The following is a 15,702-nucleotide window of genomic DNA, read 5'->3' on the forward strand; positions in this document are numbered from 1 at the left end:
TGGGATTGAATCCCACGTCGGGCTCCGGGTGCATGGAGCCTGCTTCTCCCTCTGCCTGTGTCTCTGCCCCCCCCCCCCCCCCATCAAACAAACAAACAAAAAAAAAAAAACAAGGAATAATTTATTGTGTAGTGGCTGATGGAATCTAGATTTATATAAAGCAACCTGTACTTATATTTCCTTTTTGTAGCAGTTTCTGTCAGTTCCCGGGTTTTTAAAGAAAGCTAAAATAACAGTTCGACAAAATGAAAATGAATATCATACTCTACAGCTCTCCACAGTTACAGGCTTAAGCACTGCAAACATGTTATTGGAAACAAAGATGCTGTGGTGAACTCTGTTGTCCCATTCAGAACATTTTGAGCACTCCACACAATTATATTTAGTGTGTCATTAATTATTTAGAAATTAAATTTGTTGCAAAAAAAATTTAAAAAGTTGTAAGATTGATTAGAAAGGTCCACGCAGTACATCAAGAAAAATGAGGGCAGGACAGCCATCAAGAATGAGCCGGGTGTGTACAATGCATTTTGAAGTCCTATATACTTTCTAGAGATGGGCTACAATTTAGCCTGGATCTTTCCAGAACCCACTTCTGAAAGAACTACTGGCTACAAGATGTGAGGACTCAATGTATCAGAGGTGGCTAACTGTCATCTAATCTCTATTGTATTCTTCTCCTCCTCCAATAACTGCTTTATTACATTTTCTTGTAGTAACAGAACCCCACCCCCTACAGCAAGCAAATAGCTGTCAGAGTATTTCCCAGGCTCCCTTGCAGCAAGGAAAGGCTGAAGGCCAAATTTAGTGCCAATGGACAAGAGTGAATGTGATGCAGGCAACTTCTGTGTTGTGTCCTGAAAAGCAAATTTCATAAATGTCACCAACTGGTGAAGCTAAGTTGGCAGGTACATAAGTGTTTGTTGCATTATTCTTTCAAATATTCAGGGTTGAAAATTTTCTTTTAAAGATTTTATTTAGGGGATCCCTGGGTGGCTCAGCAGTTTGGCACCTGCCTTCGGCCCAGGGCATGATCCTGGAGTCCCGGGATCGAGTCCCACGTCAGGCTCCCTTCATGGAGCCTGCTTCTCCCTCCTCCTGTGTCTCTGCCTCTCTCTCTCTCTCATGAATAAATAAAATCTTAAAGTAGGTTTTGATATGGTTTGAAGTGGTGGGGTTCAGAGCCAATGGCCAAGAATTGAGATGCCTCTGGGGCAAAAAGGTGGTTTTCTTAAAGCAGGGGCATAGGACCTGTGGGCAGGAAGAGGGACACTGGGATCACAAGTTGGTTTCAAGTTGGGAGGGGGTTAAGGACAGCACAAGCCTCCAAAGAATTTTGGAAACAAGGCTTCCAGGATCTTAAGGGGGCTTGCTATTTTTAGGTCAAAGTCATTTATTACTATCTAATAAAACCTGAATCGTGAGACCCCTCAGATGTATATCAGTGGGTCATATGCTTGGGGGATGATTGCTAACATAAATCTTGGAGGGTAGAAATAAAAGAAATTTCTAAAGGAATTTCTAAAGTAGACTTACAGGATCCTGGAGGAGGAGGGAGGCCTGGCTAAGATTGTTTTTTGCCTTTACCAAGGTGTCAACATCGAGGCAGTTGAGTTTCTAGAAGATGGTCACTCTGCCTGTTTCAAGGACTTGTCAGTGGGCTGTAAGCAGCAAGGAAATCTAAGTTTTCCTTTCGCCTTTGTTTCCCACATCAGGCCCCATAACCAGTGTGGAGCCCGATGTGAGGCTTGAACTCACGACCCAGAGATCAAGACCTGAGCCAAGATCAAGAGTCAGATGCTTCATCGAGTAAGCCACCCAGGCTCCTTTGAAAAAGCTTTTTTTTTTTTTTTAGAAGTATGCACACCCGGGCGCTGAGTGGCTCAGTCAGTTAAGCATCTGCTTTTGGTTCAGGTCATGATCCTGAAGTCCGACTCGAAGCCACTACAACCAAGAACCAAATATCTTGCTTCCAAAGAAATTCCCTTTTGGTGTAAAATGCTGCAAGTAGATCACCAAGGTTGATCCTGCTTGCTACAATGGAACCAAGACAGAAGTAGCAGAGGACAACCATCTGGACGCTTAGCCCGGTCTTGAAGGGTCAGGCCAGCATATTGGGAGGGTCTGCTTCTCCAGTTCGGTTGTCAATGCACCCTGAGACTGGGTTTACTGCTCAGACTTGCAAAAGAGTGAGGCTTAAGCTAAATGCTGGGTTACCTTTTTAAGGTAAAGGGTCACTGGAATACCCCTATTCCTGCTCCAGGTGCCTCTTCTTCTATTACGGTTCCTGGGAAGCTAGATTGCTAATCAGGAAGTTCTTGGTGAGTAGGGTATACGAGAAAGGGAAACAGAGAGTCTTTTTTTTTAAGATTTTATTTATTTATTCATGAGAGACACACAGAGAGAGGCAGAGACACAGGCAGAGGGAGAAGCAGGCTCTATGCAGGGAGCCCAATGCGGGACTTGATCCCAGGATCACGCCCTGAGCCGAAGGCAGACACCCAAACACTGAACCACCCAGGTTCCCCAGGGAAACAGTCTTAAGGGAGATTTTTTACTCAGGCCATGGTCCAACACAGCAGGCCCTTCTCTAGTGTCAGGAACACTTGTCCCATACGGTCAATGTTGCCTTGAGCAGCGTCAGGAGGATGCCAGGGTCCCATTGAGATGAGGCCCTTCTGTAAACACATTCCTTTTTAGACCCACACATCACAACCTCATTAACTTCCCAGGCTTTGCTTAAAGTTATTTCTTATTTCTACAAAAGTTGACTTCATCTTGGTTTTCTCAGCTTAATTATGAGTTCAGCCTTATTCTCCTTCTTCCAAGTTCCTGGGAAACATGTCATTACAGGAAGCTCCATGTGGACTATGTTGATGTGTCTGATTGCTAAAGGACCAATATATCACAACTTTATTTAAAATCTTTTTTAAAAAGTAGGCTGCATGTCCAGCATGGAGCCCAACACAGGGCTTGAATTCACTGACCCTTAGATCAAGAGCTGAGCTGACATCAAGGGTTGGATGCCCAAACAACTGAACCACCTAGCGCCCCTAAAAATCTTTTCAATAATAAAGCTCACACTGTTGAGCACTTCTCTTATGCTAGAGTGTTGTGTCACGTAGTATCTCATTTAATCACTGCAAAAACACAAGAAATAGTTACACTCATGTTCCTATTTTGCAGCTATGGAAACCAACCTGAGATGATCATTCAGCATTTGCATGTCTCCTTATTGCTGTTCTTCAGTACATTTTTTTTTCAGTACATTTTTAATAATGATAGTATTTTACATCTAGTTATGCGTTCCTTTTTAAAAAATTAATGTTAGAATTTCTCCATATTACTTAAAATTCCTTATAAGTAACACGTTAATTGGCTGCAGTATTTCCTCCTAAGAGGAAAACTACTACTTACACGTTAGGTCATTTCTAATTTTTCTCCACTCTACATAATTCTGCAGTAAACACCTTTGTGATTTTCCATTTCCAACACATTTCCTTAGGAGAACATGGCACTTTTTGCCAGTTGCCCCTAATGTCTACTTTGTGCTTCTTTCTCATCTTGATTTAACTTGTGCTTTTTAGCTGGGCATGGGCTATCCAGCATAAATATTATGTTTCCTAGCCTCTGTTGACTGAGGCGTGTTTCTCTGACCATGTAACTAAGTTCTAGCTAATGGGATGTGAACCAAAGTGGCAGGTACAACCTTCCAGTTCTGCCCCGTAAAGAAAGGGACATGCCCTGCTTTTCCTCTTCCTGCTGGCTGCAACTGAGACGTGCTGGTGAGCCAAGCTGGACTGGGAGTCTGAGAGTCATGACAGAAAATACCCTACAGGAAGCGAAGCGCAAAGCAGAGGGAGTCTGGGCCCCTAGAAGCTTTCCAGGGCACAGCTGTCATACTGGCTTGAATTAGAGAGGAAAATATATTTCCATTTGTTTAAGCCAACGTTACTCTGGGTGTCTGTGTATAGTTAATGAAATCAGATGCCCAATTAATACAGATAGAAATTTACAATTAGATTTACAAGGTCGAATGGTTTGAAGTTTTTTATTTTGTCTTTTTTTTTTAGATTTTATTTATTCATGAGACACACACACACACACACACACACAGAGACAGAGACATAGGCAGAGGGAGAAGCAGGCTCCATGCAGGAAGCCCGATGCGGGGACCCAATCCTGGGACCCCGGGATGGGATCACGCACTGAGCCAAAGGCAGACGCTCAACAAACGCTCAACTGCTGAGCCACCCAGGTGTCCCTGGTATGAAAAGTTTTAAACATCATAATCCACATACTAGGGACAAATTACTTTATAAAATAATATGCTCCTTTTATGGAGCATGTAAAAGCAAAGCAAAAGTATATGTTTTACTAGCCCCCTCTATCATTCAGTATTGATAATTTTAGAAATATTGACTAATAAAATGAGTTTCATTTGAGTAGGTTTCCTCTGACTTGGAGTGCACCATCCACATCAAGACACAGTGGGCTTTAGCTCACTCTCTGGAACTCTTCCCACTCTGGCTGGCTCTCTGTCTTGTTCCTCATGTACAGCCTTTCTGTCTGCTCCAGGGGACAAAGAGGCAAGGCCATTACTTCGCTACTGGCCATGCCATGCTATCTTTGTTCACTCCTGAGCCAAGTGTCTCAGACAATTAAACCCATGATTTCAGAACGCTCCATCTGAAGGGTCCTTTGGGGGGAAATTAATTGTCTAAGCATGGAGTCTTCTCATCTATTCCCCACCCATTGTTCCTTCTCCGTCCTCACTGAGCATGCCTAACCTGCATGCTCTATAGATCTCATTATCTTCCAAGAGTCTCTGCTTACAGCTTCTATTTGCAAGAATCAATCAGTATCTGTAGGTCCAGAATCTTCCTTTGGAAGCATTTCTAGCCTCAGTGACAGAAAGAATTCTGTTAGAATCGACACAGAGTAAAACCACTTTCTGGTAATAGAATTAGTATATTGGAAGCACAACTTAGAGCGTAGAGAGCTTGCTTCCTTCCTTCTTCCCCTCTCTCCTTCCTTGCTCTTTCTCTTTTTTCCTCCTTCCTCCCTTCTCTCTTTTTTCTTAAAAGATTTCATTTATTTGAGAATGAGAAAGAGAGAAAGAGCATGAGCAGGGGGAGGGACAAAGGGAATAGCAGGCTCCCCATTGAGCAGGGAGCCCGATGCAGGTTCAGTCCCAGGACCATGAGATCATGACCTGAGCCTAAGGCAAACAGTGAACCGACTGAGCCACCCAGGTGCTCCTTTCTTTTTCTTTTTTGAGCCTCTTTCTTTTTTTCTTTTTTTCTTTTTTTTATTTTCTTTTTGAGCCTCTTTCTAATGAAGGAATTCCTGCCCAGCTAGAAATAATCCTAGCCCCAAAGTCATGAAAGTCTCTTGCTTTTCCTTTTTTTAAAAAAAAAAGATTTTATTCATTCATTCATTCAATAGAGAGCAAGAGAGCACAAGTAGGGGGAGGGGCAGAAGAAGCTGACTCCCTGGCTGAGCAAGGAGCCAGGGGTGTGGGCTCAATCCCAGGACACTGGGATCAGAACCTGAGCTAAAGGCAGATGCTTAACCATCTGAGCCACCCAGGCGCCCCGAGCCTCTAGCTCTTGGTGACGGTAAATCCTGCAGGCATGATCAGCATCCATCATTCCCTTTATTAGCAACTGGATACTAGTGAGTTCAGGTTTCTAACTGCCCAGTCAGGCCTTTTGGATTTCTGCGAGAAAAGCCTCTTGCTGAAGTTGGGAGAAAAAGCTGATGTTCCTTATTTACATTCTTCTGGTACATCCTGATATGGCCCTGCCAATTTCCCAGGTAGTATTTACATCTCACAAAGAATACAAAGGCTGTGGGACACCTGGGTGGCTCCGTGGTTGAACGTCTGCCTGGGTCACTTCCCTACAGGCTAGACCATCCAAAGAATAAACGTTAAAGAAGAGCTAACAGCCTGGTACATGGTCTAACCTGAAAGCATATTCTTCATAGAATCATGGTAGTGTTCAAGTAGTCATCTTTCCCCCTCTCCCTTTGTGCTTGTATTTAATGCTATTCTTATGTCAGGGATATCTCATCTAGGGCTTAGATTCTCCTGATTTTGATTTTTGGCCCTTTCACCAAGAACAAGAGGCTCCTGTGGCTCTTACCTTTTTTTTTTTTTTTTAATATTTTATTTATTTATTCATGAGAGACACAGAGATTGAGGCAGAGATACAGACTGAGGGAGAAGCAGGCTCCTTGCAGGGAAACCCATGCAGGACTCCATCCCAGGACCCCGGGGTCACAACCTGAGGAAAAAGCGGAGGCTCAACCACTGAGCCACGCAGGTGCCCCGTGGCTCTTACCTTTGAACTTTGACCTCATTACAAAGAAATAAACACAGTTTCCAATGATCAGAAGTGAAGCTTGTGGTATTAACTCATTGGATAACCAGAGAGAGAGGGTTATCTTTGAAATGGGAGAGGAAACAAAATCTTCCCTAGACCCTCTAACTACCAAAACTAAACAGGTAGATCAAGAAAGGAGCTTGAAAGATTAATCTTGCTAAGTGTTAAGAGAGACCAAGACTGAAAGAGTAAGACTGAATTATATGCCTGTAGGGAAGTTTTTCCTTATCATTCTTCCACCTGTCCTTCCACCAGCTTTTTCCTTCCCCCTGGGACCCCCAGATACCTCTTTTGTGACCCATTCCCAGAAGGCCTAGCTCTTTTATGTCAATGTCACTTGTGGCAGACACTCTTAGTACCTATCTGACATCTGTTCTGCTTCCTTCTTTTTCTTTTCCAACAGAGCCCTAATATTGTGCAGGTAGTTGGCCAGGGGAGGCTGGGTCCTTCCCCCAGTTCCAGGGAATGAACTATGGTTGGTCCAAACCAATGAAGGTAGGTATAGTCTTCTTACCCTTGATAATAGTTAATTTAGGATGGATACCTGGCCTAATGCATGTCTGCATTTATTATGTGGATTTCATTTTCACTTTCACCAATATACTATGGAGACAGAGAAGAAACAGGGAAATATTGGGACCTTGCTGGTGTCATTGAGCCACTGAATTAACCAGCCTGTACCTGCCCTACTTTTGAACGTAATTCTGTTAGGTTTTCTGTTATTTGCAGATGAAACTGTCCTGATAGTCCACCTCTTCCCACTCCTTATTTTGTCAATTCTGATAATATTGTTTCAATAATCATGCAATCATTTATTGAGTAATCTTTTAGATCTTGGCACATGTTTGGCACTAGAATAAGAAAACAGGGGCAGCCCGGGTGGCTCAGCGGTTTAGTGCCTGCCTTCCGCCCAGGGCCTGATCCTGGAGATCCCGGATGGAGTCCCACGTCAGGCTCCCTGCATGGAGCCTGCTTCTCCCTCTGCCTGTGACTCGGACTCTCTCTCTCTCTCTTTGTCTCTCATGAATAAATAATAAAATAAAAATCTTTATATATATATATACATATATATATATATTTAGAGAGAGAGAGAGAGAGAGACTTACCCAGAATTTTCTATTAAGGTACCTATCATCCTTGCTTTTTTAGCTTTGTAAACTGACAACTTATTTGAAATTACTCTCTGAGGAGAAGCATTTGGAAGTCTTTGCATTAAGGAAAGCAAAGTTGTATATTGGCCAAGATGACCCAAGCAATCAGTGGCATAGCTTGGGAAGGAGCCCAATTTAAAATTCCAAATCCCTACACCACGGCACAGCGAGGTGTAAAATACGCGGCCATAGTACAGGTCGAATGTGAGGTATCAGAAGGCATACAGAGTCTTGAGAAGCAAGCCTACGGCTCTACTCCGGGTTGAGATCGGCTGTGGCTCTGAGCCTGACCTGGCTCGGCGGGGCTGCAGTCGCGGGGCACAATGCCCCCACAATGCACTGGGTCGGAGACTAGCAACCTGGCCGAAGCTGATCTGAACTTTGTCGACGCAGAACACACTCCTTTTCACTACACAGCCTCAGAGTCAGCCCAAGACACAGAAGACTGCTCAGGCCAAGGCTAGGACTTGCACTCCTGCCCACTCACCTCACCCTGGCTGGACCCACATTTCGGTGCCAATAGTCTTTCGAGTTCTGGAGTCTCCCTGTCTTCTTGCTTTTCTTCTTCCCTGCAACATTACGTCGCTTAGAGGTCACCCGACCTCTTAACCTCCTCCCTACTAGCTGCAGGTTAAGCCGGCAGGAGCTCACGCGGGAGACCCAGGCACAGGAACCGGAAATACTTACTTCGAGAGACGGGCGGAAAACTACATCTCCCAGCATGCCCCGTGAGTCATCGGTCCTCCGCTAACGGAGTTGATTGGTCAACACACGAGAAAGACTGCCCCCTTCGGAGTACCGCTAACCAATCACAGGGTAGAGTTTCGTAAAAACATGGGGGCGGGCCGTTTCCGGCGGTTTTCCCAGCAGCTCCAGCGTCGAGGAGCGTGGGAGCCTCGCAGTGGTCCCGGTTTTCCGTCAGGAGTGTGGGTTGGGCGTAGCCATGTGCTATTTCTGGCAGGGGTGGCGGGAGGCTTTCTAAGATCACCAGTCTCGGAGCAGAAGGTGGGACCTGGCCCGCCTGGGGGTCATGCCCTCCGAGGCTGGGCTGCGGAGAGGAGCGGTCGGCTCAGGTCTTAAAGGGGTTGGGAAAGCGAGGAAGCCTTGGGAGTGCATGAGGGGCTTTGCAGCCACGTTGGCCCTTCTGAGGATCATTCTCTCCCCTCCCAGATCTATCCTGAAGTCAGTGTAGCCACTTGAGGAAGGCACTCCCACCCCACGGGGATGGCGTCCGCGCTCCCAGCAACCGGGGCCCAGGTAAGACCAGGTCCCTGTTCCTGCTGCTACTGTCCGGCCTCTGCCTGCCCTCCTTTGAAGAGGGTTGGGAATGCCCGTCTCGGTGGGAGGGCTCCCAGTCCCAATAGCCCTTTGACCAAGCTGTCTTTTCTCCTAGACCAGGCATGTGGGAGAAACGGTGTATCCCTCCGTTTCCTTTCAGAACCGCCAACCGGGAGCAGGGCCCATTGGAGAAAGCTATCAGAGGACCTCAAAGTCATTTTCTGGAATCCTGCTCAAACGTGCAGAATTCTAGGGTCATCCCATATCTTTTGAATAAACACAGAAACAAACAAAACCCCCAGGCAATTCCTTTTTAAAAAAAAATATTTTATTTATTTATTCACGAGAGACACAAAGAGAGGCAGAGACAGGCAGAGGGAGAAGCAGGCTCCATGCAGGGAGCCCGATGTGGGACGCAATCCCGGGACTCCAGAATCACGTCCTGGGCGGAAGGCAGGCGCTAAACCGCTGAGTCACCCAGGGATTCCCAACCCCAGGCTATTCTTTTTTTTTTTTTTTTTTTTTAAGATTTTTATTTATTTATTCATTCGTGAGACACACACACACAGAGGCAGAGGGAGAAGCCGACTCCATGCAGAGAGTCCGACGCGGGACTCGATCCTGGGTTTTCTGTGTCAGGCCCTGGGCCGAAGGTGGCGCCAAACCGCTGAGCCACCTGAGCTGTCCATCCCAGGAGATTCTTAATCGTGGAGGTTCTATTGGTTTGTAAGACTGTTAAAATAGGGAAGCAGGGGGATCCCTGGGTGGCGCAGCGGTTTGGCGCCTGCCTTTGGCCCAGGGCGCGATCCTGGAGACCCGGGATCGAATCCCACGTCGGGCTCCCGGTGCATGGAGCCTGCTTCTCCCTCTGCCTGTGTCTCTGCCTCTCTCTCTCTCTCTGTGACTATCATAAAATAAATAAATTAAAAAAAAAAAATAAAATAAAATAGGGAAGCAGGACTAGGCCTGGATGTGATTCTAAAGAGAGCTTAGCAGTGAGTGTCATGTGCAAGAAGGAGAGACTAGCAAGCAGAAGGATGTTGGGAGAACACTGGAACCCCTGTCCCTTTTCATGCTTCTTCCTGGGCTGCTCAGTCTTCTTTCCCTTAGAGCGTCATATGTGATGGTTTCCCTTCCCGAGAGGTCCCTCATCTTTTCTAGAAGTCTCTTCTAGAACTTTTTACAGTTTACCGTCTTGGCCCTTATACCACTGCCTCAAAAATTATGTCCCTTTTTTACTCCTTCCCAATTTCCACCATCACCCTTAGAACCCATTTATACACCATCCCCAGCACTCAGGAACCTTTTAGTGCCATGCCCCTTTCTCCCTGGGTTCTAATGTTTCTAGCTCTGGTGTCTTCTCAAACCGAGTAAGGAGGTGGTCTTGGGGCCTCTTGTCCTGAGTTGGGCTCTCATGTTGTTTCAGGGGCCATTGCTGTTTGAGGACCTAGCTGTATATTTTTCTCAAGAGGAGTGTGTGAGTCTGTATCCTGCCCAGAGGTCCCTCAGCAGAGACACTACACTGGAGTGTTTCGAGGACATGGCCTTGATGGGTAAGGCAGTTGTTTTTCCTGCATTTTGGAACTTTGGTCAGTTTTAGGACAGGATTTCATGTCTCATTCACATGTTGGTATGGGGGCATGGGACCTATCTCTGGGTGATCTATGTGGATATGACAAGAACTTGCTGGACAATGAGGTTTTCAAACGATGAAATGATCTCTTAAGACAAAAAAATCCTACTGAGTACAGTGACTGGTTTTTGCATGAGACCTGATGGTATCTGGTAATCTTCCCAAGTATTTGTTATAGTACTTGTTATAGTGACTGTAACAATTTTACTTTCAAAACCTCATAAGGATAGGTTACTATCATTTGCTAAAGATTCAAAATTGATTTACTCTTAAGGGGGTTCTATGCCATTTTCACATAAGGGAAACTATATGCAGAAACGATGCCACATAGAGTTTGCCTCTGTCTAGGGTTGGCTCTTGGAATGACATCATAACTTATGTTTTATATTTTCCACCTCTCTCTTCCTCATGTGCCTTTCCCTCTACCTTTTTGAACATAAGAAGTGTAGGTATAGCTATTTTAACATTGTTTCTACTAGTTTTATCACCTGTGTCATTTCTGAGTCTGTTTCTGTTCATTGATTATGCTCCTAGTTATGGGTCATATTTTTCTGCTTCTGCACATGTCTGATCATTTTTGATTGGGTGCTGGACATTGTGAGTTTTATGTTGTTGCATAGTTGGCTTTTGTTGTTTTTAAAATATTTTTGGACTTTGCATTTAAGTTACTTGGGATCAGTAAGATCCTTTCAGGGCTTGCTTTTTGCTTTGTTAGGGTGTATACAGAGCAGCCTTTAGTCTAGGGCCAGTTTAACCTGCTGCTGAACCATTGTCTTTCTGAGGATACTGCCTAATGCCTTGTGTGTTCCACCTTGGCTGGCAGGAACATAACTATTGAACTATGTATGATGTGAACTCTAAAGATTGTCTGTTCCTTTTGATGGTTCTTTTCCCAGTCTGGGATAGTTTCCCCATGTGCACTTACAGGTTAATACTCAGCCCAGGTCTTAATGGTGCCCTACCTAGATGGCGCCTGGGCACCTGCCTCATCCCCAGTATTTTGTTGTCAAATTCTAGCCATCTTGTAATCCCTGAATTTGCTCTCCTCAAATCAGCAAAACTACTGGCTATCATTTGGATATCCACACTACACTGCAGCCCAGAAATCCTTTCTAGGCAGTGCACTGGGGCAGTCCTAGGGCTGTTTCTTTGTAAGGAGAGACCCCTTTTATATTGATATGTAGCCTTATAAATTAAGAATATTTGGACAGATACTACAGAAGAATGCTTTTTGGCAGGCCCAAGTTTTGTCAGCCATCCTAGCAGTGAGACCAGTTACCATTTGGCTGTTGTATGCATGGTAGTTCTACCTTGATCTCTTCTCCAGGACAGGTAAAGAAATTTTGAAGAACTCTCCGGGTGACAATAACACTATTTCTAATAACCAGAGTGTTTATCTGCTAGGTAGAAAATAGCCACTTGCTCTCTTTCTCTCTTAAATATGACTTCCCGTCTCATATTCCAATTGTGTTTGCTCAGTGGTCACTTCAGATTACTTAAATGATGAAAGGTTTTTGAGACTCAGGAGACTAACTGGAAACCTCCTCTAAACAATGGCTACCAAGATTGCCTTTGTTCCTATCCCACTGGACCCTGACTTAGTTGCAACTCTTTTCCACTTCCTCCATCACAGGATCACCTCTGGAAAGTCAGTAGAGCCTGCTGGCCTGATTTTGTATAGAATTGGTGCCTGGGTTCTAGGATAAGCCATCTACAGATTCTTGGTCCCTGTGTAACCAGCATGTTCTTTCCCCAGCACCTCTTGAGGGTGTTGTCTATGTTTTGCTTTGTTTTGTTTATATCAACAGGAGGGGAAGGCAAGACTGAGATTCCACAGCAGTTAAATCTAGAGTCTACGGGATTTGAAGAACTTTCCCCAGAAAACTCCATCGCTGTGCCCCTTGTCTATTACCCAGAAAAATCTGAAACTGGAGTTGGAGACCCAGAAAGAAAAGTATCAGGTGGAGCTCCTGCTTGCAAGAAGAGGTTTAGAAGCCTATTAGTTACCATTGAAAACCAAACCCCATTACTAGAACTATCTCAATGTTTAGGAACCAAAGCACTTTCTGAAATTCTTGAATTTCCTGGGGAAGAAGCCAAAAATTTGTACAAGTGTCCTGAATGTGATGAAAGCTTCAGTGATAATTCATACCTTGTTTTGCATCAGCAAACTCATTCAGGGGAGAAAAAACATAAATGTGGTGACTGTGGGAAAATTTTCAATCATAGAGCCAACCTGAGGACACACAGGAGAATCCATACTGGCGAGAAGCCTTATAAGTGTGCTGAGTGTGGCAGCAGCTTCCGCCAGCACTCACATTTGTCTCGGCACATGAATGTCCACGTAAAGGAGAAACCCTACACGTGTGGCATTTGTGGGAGAGGTTTTTTGTGGCTCCTAGGATTGTCACAGCATCAGAAAATCCACACTACTAAAAAAGCCTGTGAATGTACTGACTGCAGTAAATATGGTCAGAAAACAAATCTTGCTCTGCATGAGAAAACACACACATTAGCCACCCAGTACGACTGCACTCAGTGTATGAAGTGCTTTGGGAAGCCCTCGCTCCTTATCCTTCCTGAGCAGGGACATGAAGATGACTCTGAACACTGCAGCGACTGTGGGGAAAATATGCTTTTGTTCTCAAAATTCAAACCCTTAAAATGTCCTGAGTGTACGATGACCTTCCTTCGTGTCTCTGAGCTAATTTCCCATCAGAGCATTCATAGAGGGGAAAAACCCCACAAATGCAAAACATGTGCAAAAAGTTTTATTTTGGATTCAGAGCTTGCATGCCACCAGAAGAGCCACACAGGAGAGGAACCTTTTAAATGTACCATGTGTGGGAAAAGTTTCAAGTTGTATATGCATCTCATTGTTCATCAGCAAAAACATAAAAAAACCACCATGTAAATAAACTAAGTTGTTGTTAATGCTGTACTTTTCAGTATGTATACTGAAAACTGGGGACCAGTTACTCTTTATGTGCTAGGGATTTTACATGCATTCTATATCACATGTCACTTTGTCTCCAGCACAACCTTGCTTTAGGTACTATATAATTTCTATTTTATAACTGAGGACGCATAATCAACGACACAGCTAGTGAATGAAGCCAGGATTCTAACTCAGTAACTCACTCACTGTTCACATTCCATTTGTATGAACTAGAGAATGATAATGAATTTTTTTATATCAGTTTTCATTAAAATGAAAGTTTTGCTAGAAGTTCCTTTAATTTTGTTACATGGTTTCTAAGTAAGTTTTAGAAGAAAGAGAATTTTCTTTCTCTCTCTCTTTTTTTTTTTTTTTTGCCAGGTCTGCAGATTTATTATCTGGGAAAGTAATCCACTGGTATTTGTCTTACACTTTTTGGTCTGTAATTATTGGAATGTAACATTTGTAAGGGATGGCATATCACGCGTGAATTTCTGATGTGGTTTAGAAGCTTTTATACCTGAGATGAAAAGTTCCCAAATACATGGACAAGTTGCTACTATGATGGCTATTAGTATCTGTAGAGTTTCCATTCTCAGATCTGATGCTACTGGCCTTTGTGACTCATTTACAAGGAATTTTGGCTCTCTGACTGTAGCCTTTTGTTGCCAGGACTTGATCAAGGGAAAGATACTTTCTCCTCTTTGAAAGGATTTACCTCTAAGTCTCTACCAAAGCACACTACCTGCCTTTCTGTGAATAATAGTAACTATTTAATGAACATGCTAGATGATTTAGATGTATTACCTAATTTGATCTTCAGGATAAATCTGACAGAGGAAGGGCTATCCTTGTTTCATAAACGAGGAAACTGAAGCCCACAGAGGTAAAGTCAGTATCTTGCCTAGATAAAAATGGCTGTGTGCTGAAGCTGGCATTTAACCTTGGGTCTCTCTGGTGCTAAAGATTGACATTCTTAACCCTGTTATGTGTTGGTATTTGTGTTAGGACTGCCAGCAGCCAGGAAGGTTGGTTAAGAATGGTCATCGTGGAGGCTACCCTGTGCACATGCATCCTAGAACCTTTTAACTACCTTTGTGCTTTATTCCAAGCCTGAGCCTGACTTAACATGTATGGTAATAAAGCAACAGAAAGATTCCCTAGGACTTCCAGTTCAAACTCCTATCCCTATGATCAGATCAGAGATTGCAACTCTACAGAGTACAGTCTTTATGGTTTTAGTTGGATTTTGGTTAAAAAAACATGCCCTCCTCATCTCCAAAGAAAAATACATATGGGAAATGGCTAAGAGTTTAACCGAACTATTTGACAATACATAGGTCTTTAGATACTGCTTTACATATAAATATAGGAGCAAAATATTGAATGGAATGGTCACTAATGTTAAAAAAACAGGGAATCTTGCAAATATACATTCATACAGTGTCTCTTTAAAAATTGTGTTTCCATCAGCAAAACTGGTTTTTAAGGAACTTTTGATCAGGATGCGAGAATGGTCTTATTCTACTGAAGTAGTATAGAAGTACACACCATTGACTAAAGTGGAGTTATCACTGGGGAACCTGGTGATCAATAATAGACCTCTTTAGGAGAGTAGTACCTGGAAGATGTGGTCTTTCTACAGAACAGCAGATTGGGAACTGAGTATACAAAAAGATAATGGCTACTGCTGTAAGCTCTTAACATCATTTAGAGGTAAGAAAATACTCCTGGTGAGTGAGGGAAATGGAGACCCTAACCCAGCTCATCAACTCCTATCCCCCTTTTTGTTTTTCTTGTTTCTTGTTTGCAGATCTCCAGTTGAGACCCTGTGCTCTGAATGTCAAGGTCACACTTAACTCTCTGTTTCTGATGTCTGCATTCAATATGAGACACCAGTCTGTTGGGGCTTTAGGGTCTTAAAAAGTAAGGTCATCTGTAGGTTCTTCTTCAGCAAGTCTCTGGGGAGCTTAGAATTGTATATAGAAAGATGGTCTCCAGTTTGATTTCTTTTTTTTAATTTTATTTTATTTTTTTTAATTTTTATTTATTTATGATAGTCACAGAGAGAGAGAGAGAGGCAGAGACATAGGCAGAGGGAGAAGCAGGCTCCATGCACCGGGAGCCTGATGTGGGATTCGATCCTGGGTCTCCAGGATCGCGCCCTGGGCCAAAGGCAGGCGCCAAACCGCTGCGCCACCCAGGGATCCCTCCAGTTTGATTTCTTATTTATTTATTTATTTATTTATTTATTTATTTATTTATTTTTCATGGGAGACAGAGAGAGATTGGCAGAGACATAGGCAGAGGGAG

The 15,702-nt window shown here is 43.8% G+C and overlaps 1 protein-coding gene across 5 annotated transcripts; it reads left to right on the forward strand.

Moving 5' to 3' along the window:
* The first annotated feature begins 8,221 nt into the window (after positions 1–8,221).
* On the forward strand, positions 8,222–13,385 carry ZNF597 (zinc finger protein 597). Of its 5 annotated transcripts, none has more exons than XM_025416731.3 (4): positions 8,222–8,356; positions 8,711–8,797; positions 10,245–10,371; positions 12,260–13,385. In XM_025416731.3, the coding sequence occupies exons 2-4, from the start codon at positions 8,765–8,767 to the stop codon at positions 13,363–13,365; spliced, it is 1,266 nt and encodes a 421-aa protein (XP_025272516.1). In that variant the 5' UTR covers positions 8,222–8,356; positions 8,711–8,764; the 3' UTR covers positions 13,366–13,385. The 5 variants fall into 5 exon arrangements, with proteins under 5 accessions (XP_025272516.1, XP_025272512.1, XP_025272511.1 ...); XM_025416727.3 differs by having other exon boundaries at positions 8,356–8,466; XM_025416726.3 differs by lacking the exon at positions 8,222–8,356 and adding an exon at positions 8,394–8,613.
* Positions 13,386–15,702: the final 2,317 nt, after the last annotated feature.

This window comes from Canis lupus, chromosome 6, assembly GCF_003254725.2.
Source record: "Canis lupus dingo isolate Sandy chromosome 6, ASM325472v2, whole genome shotgun sequence".
Lineage (NCBI taxonomy): Eukaryota > Metazoa > Chordata > Mammalia > Carnivora > Canidae > Canis > Canis lupus.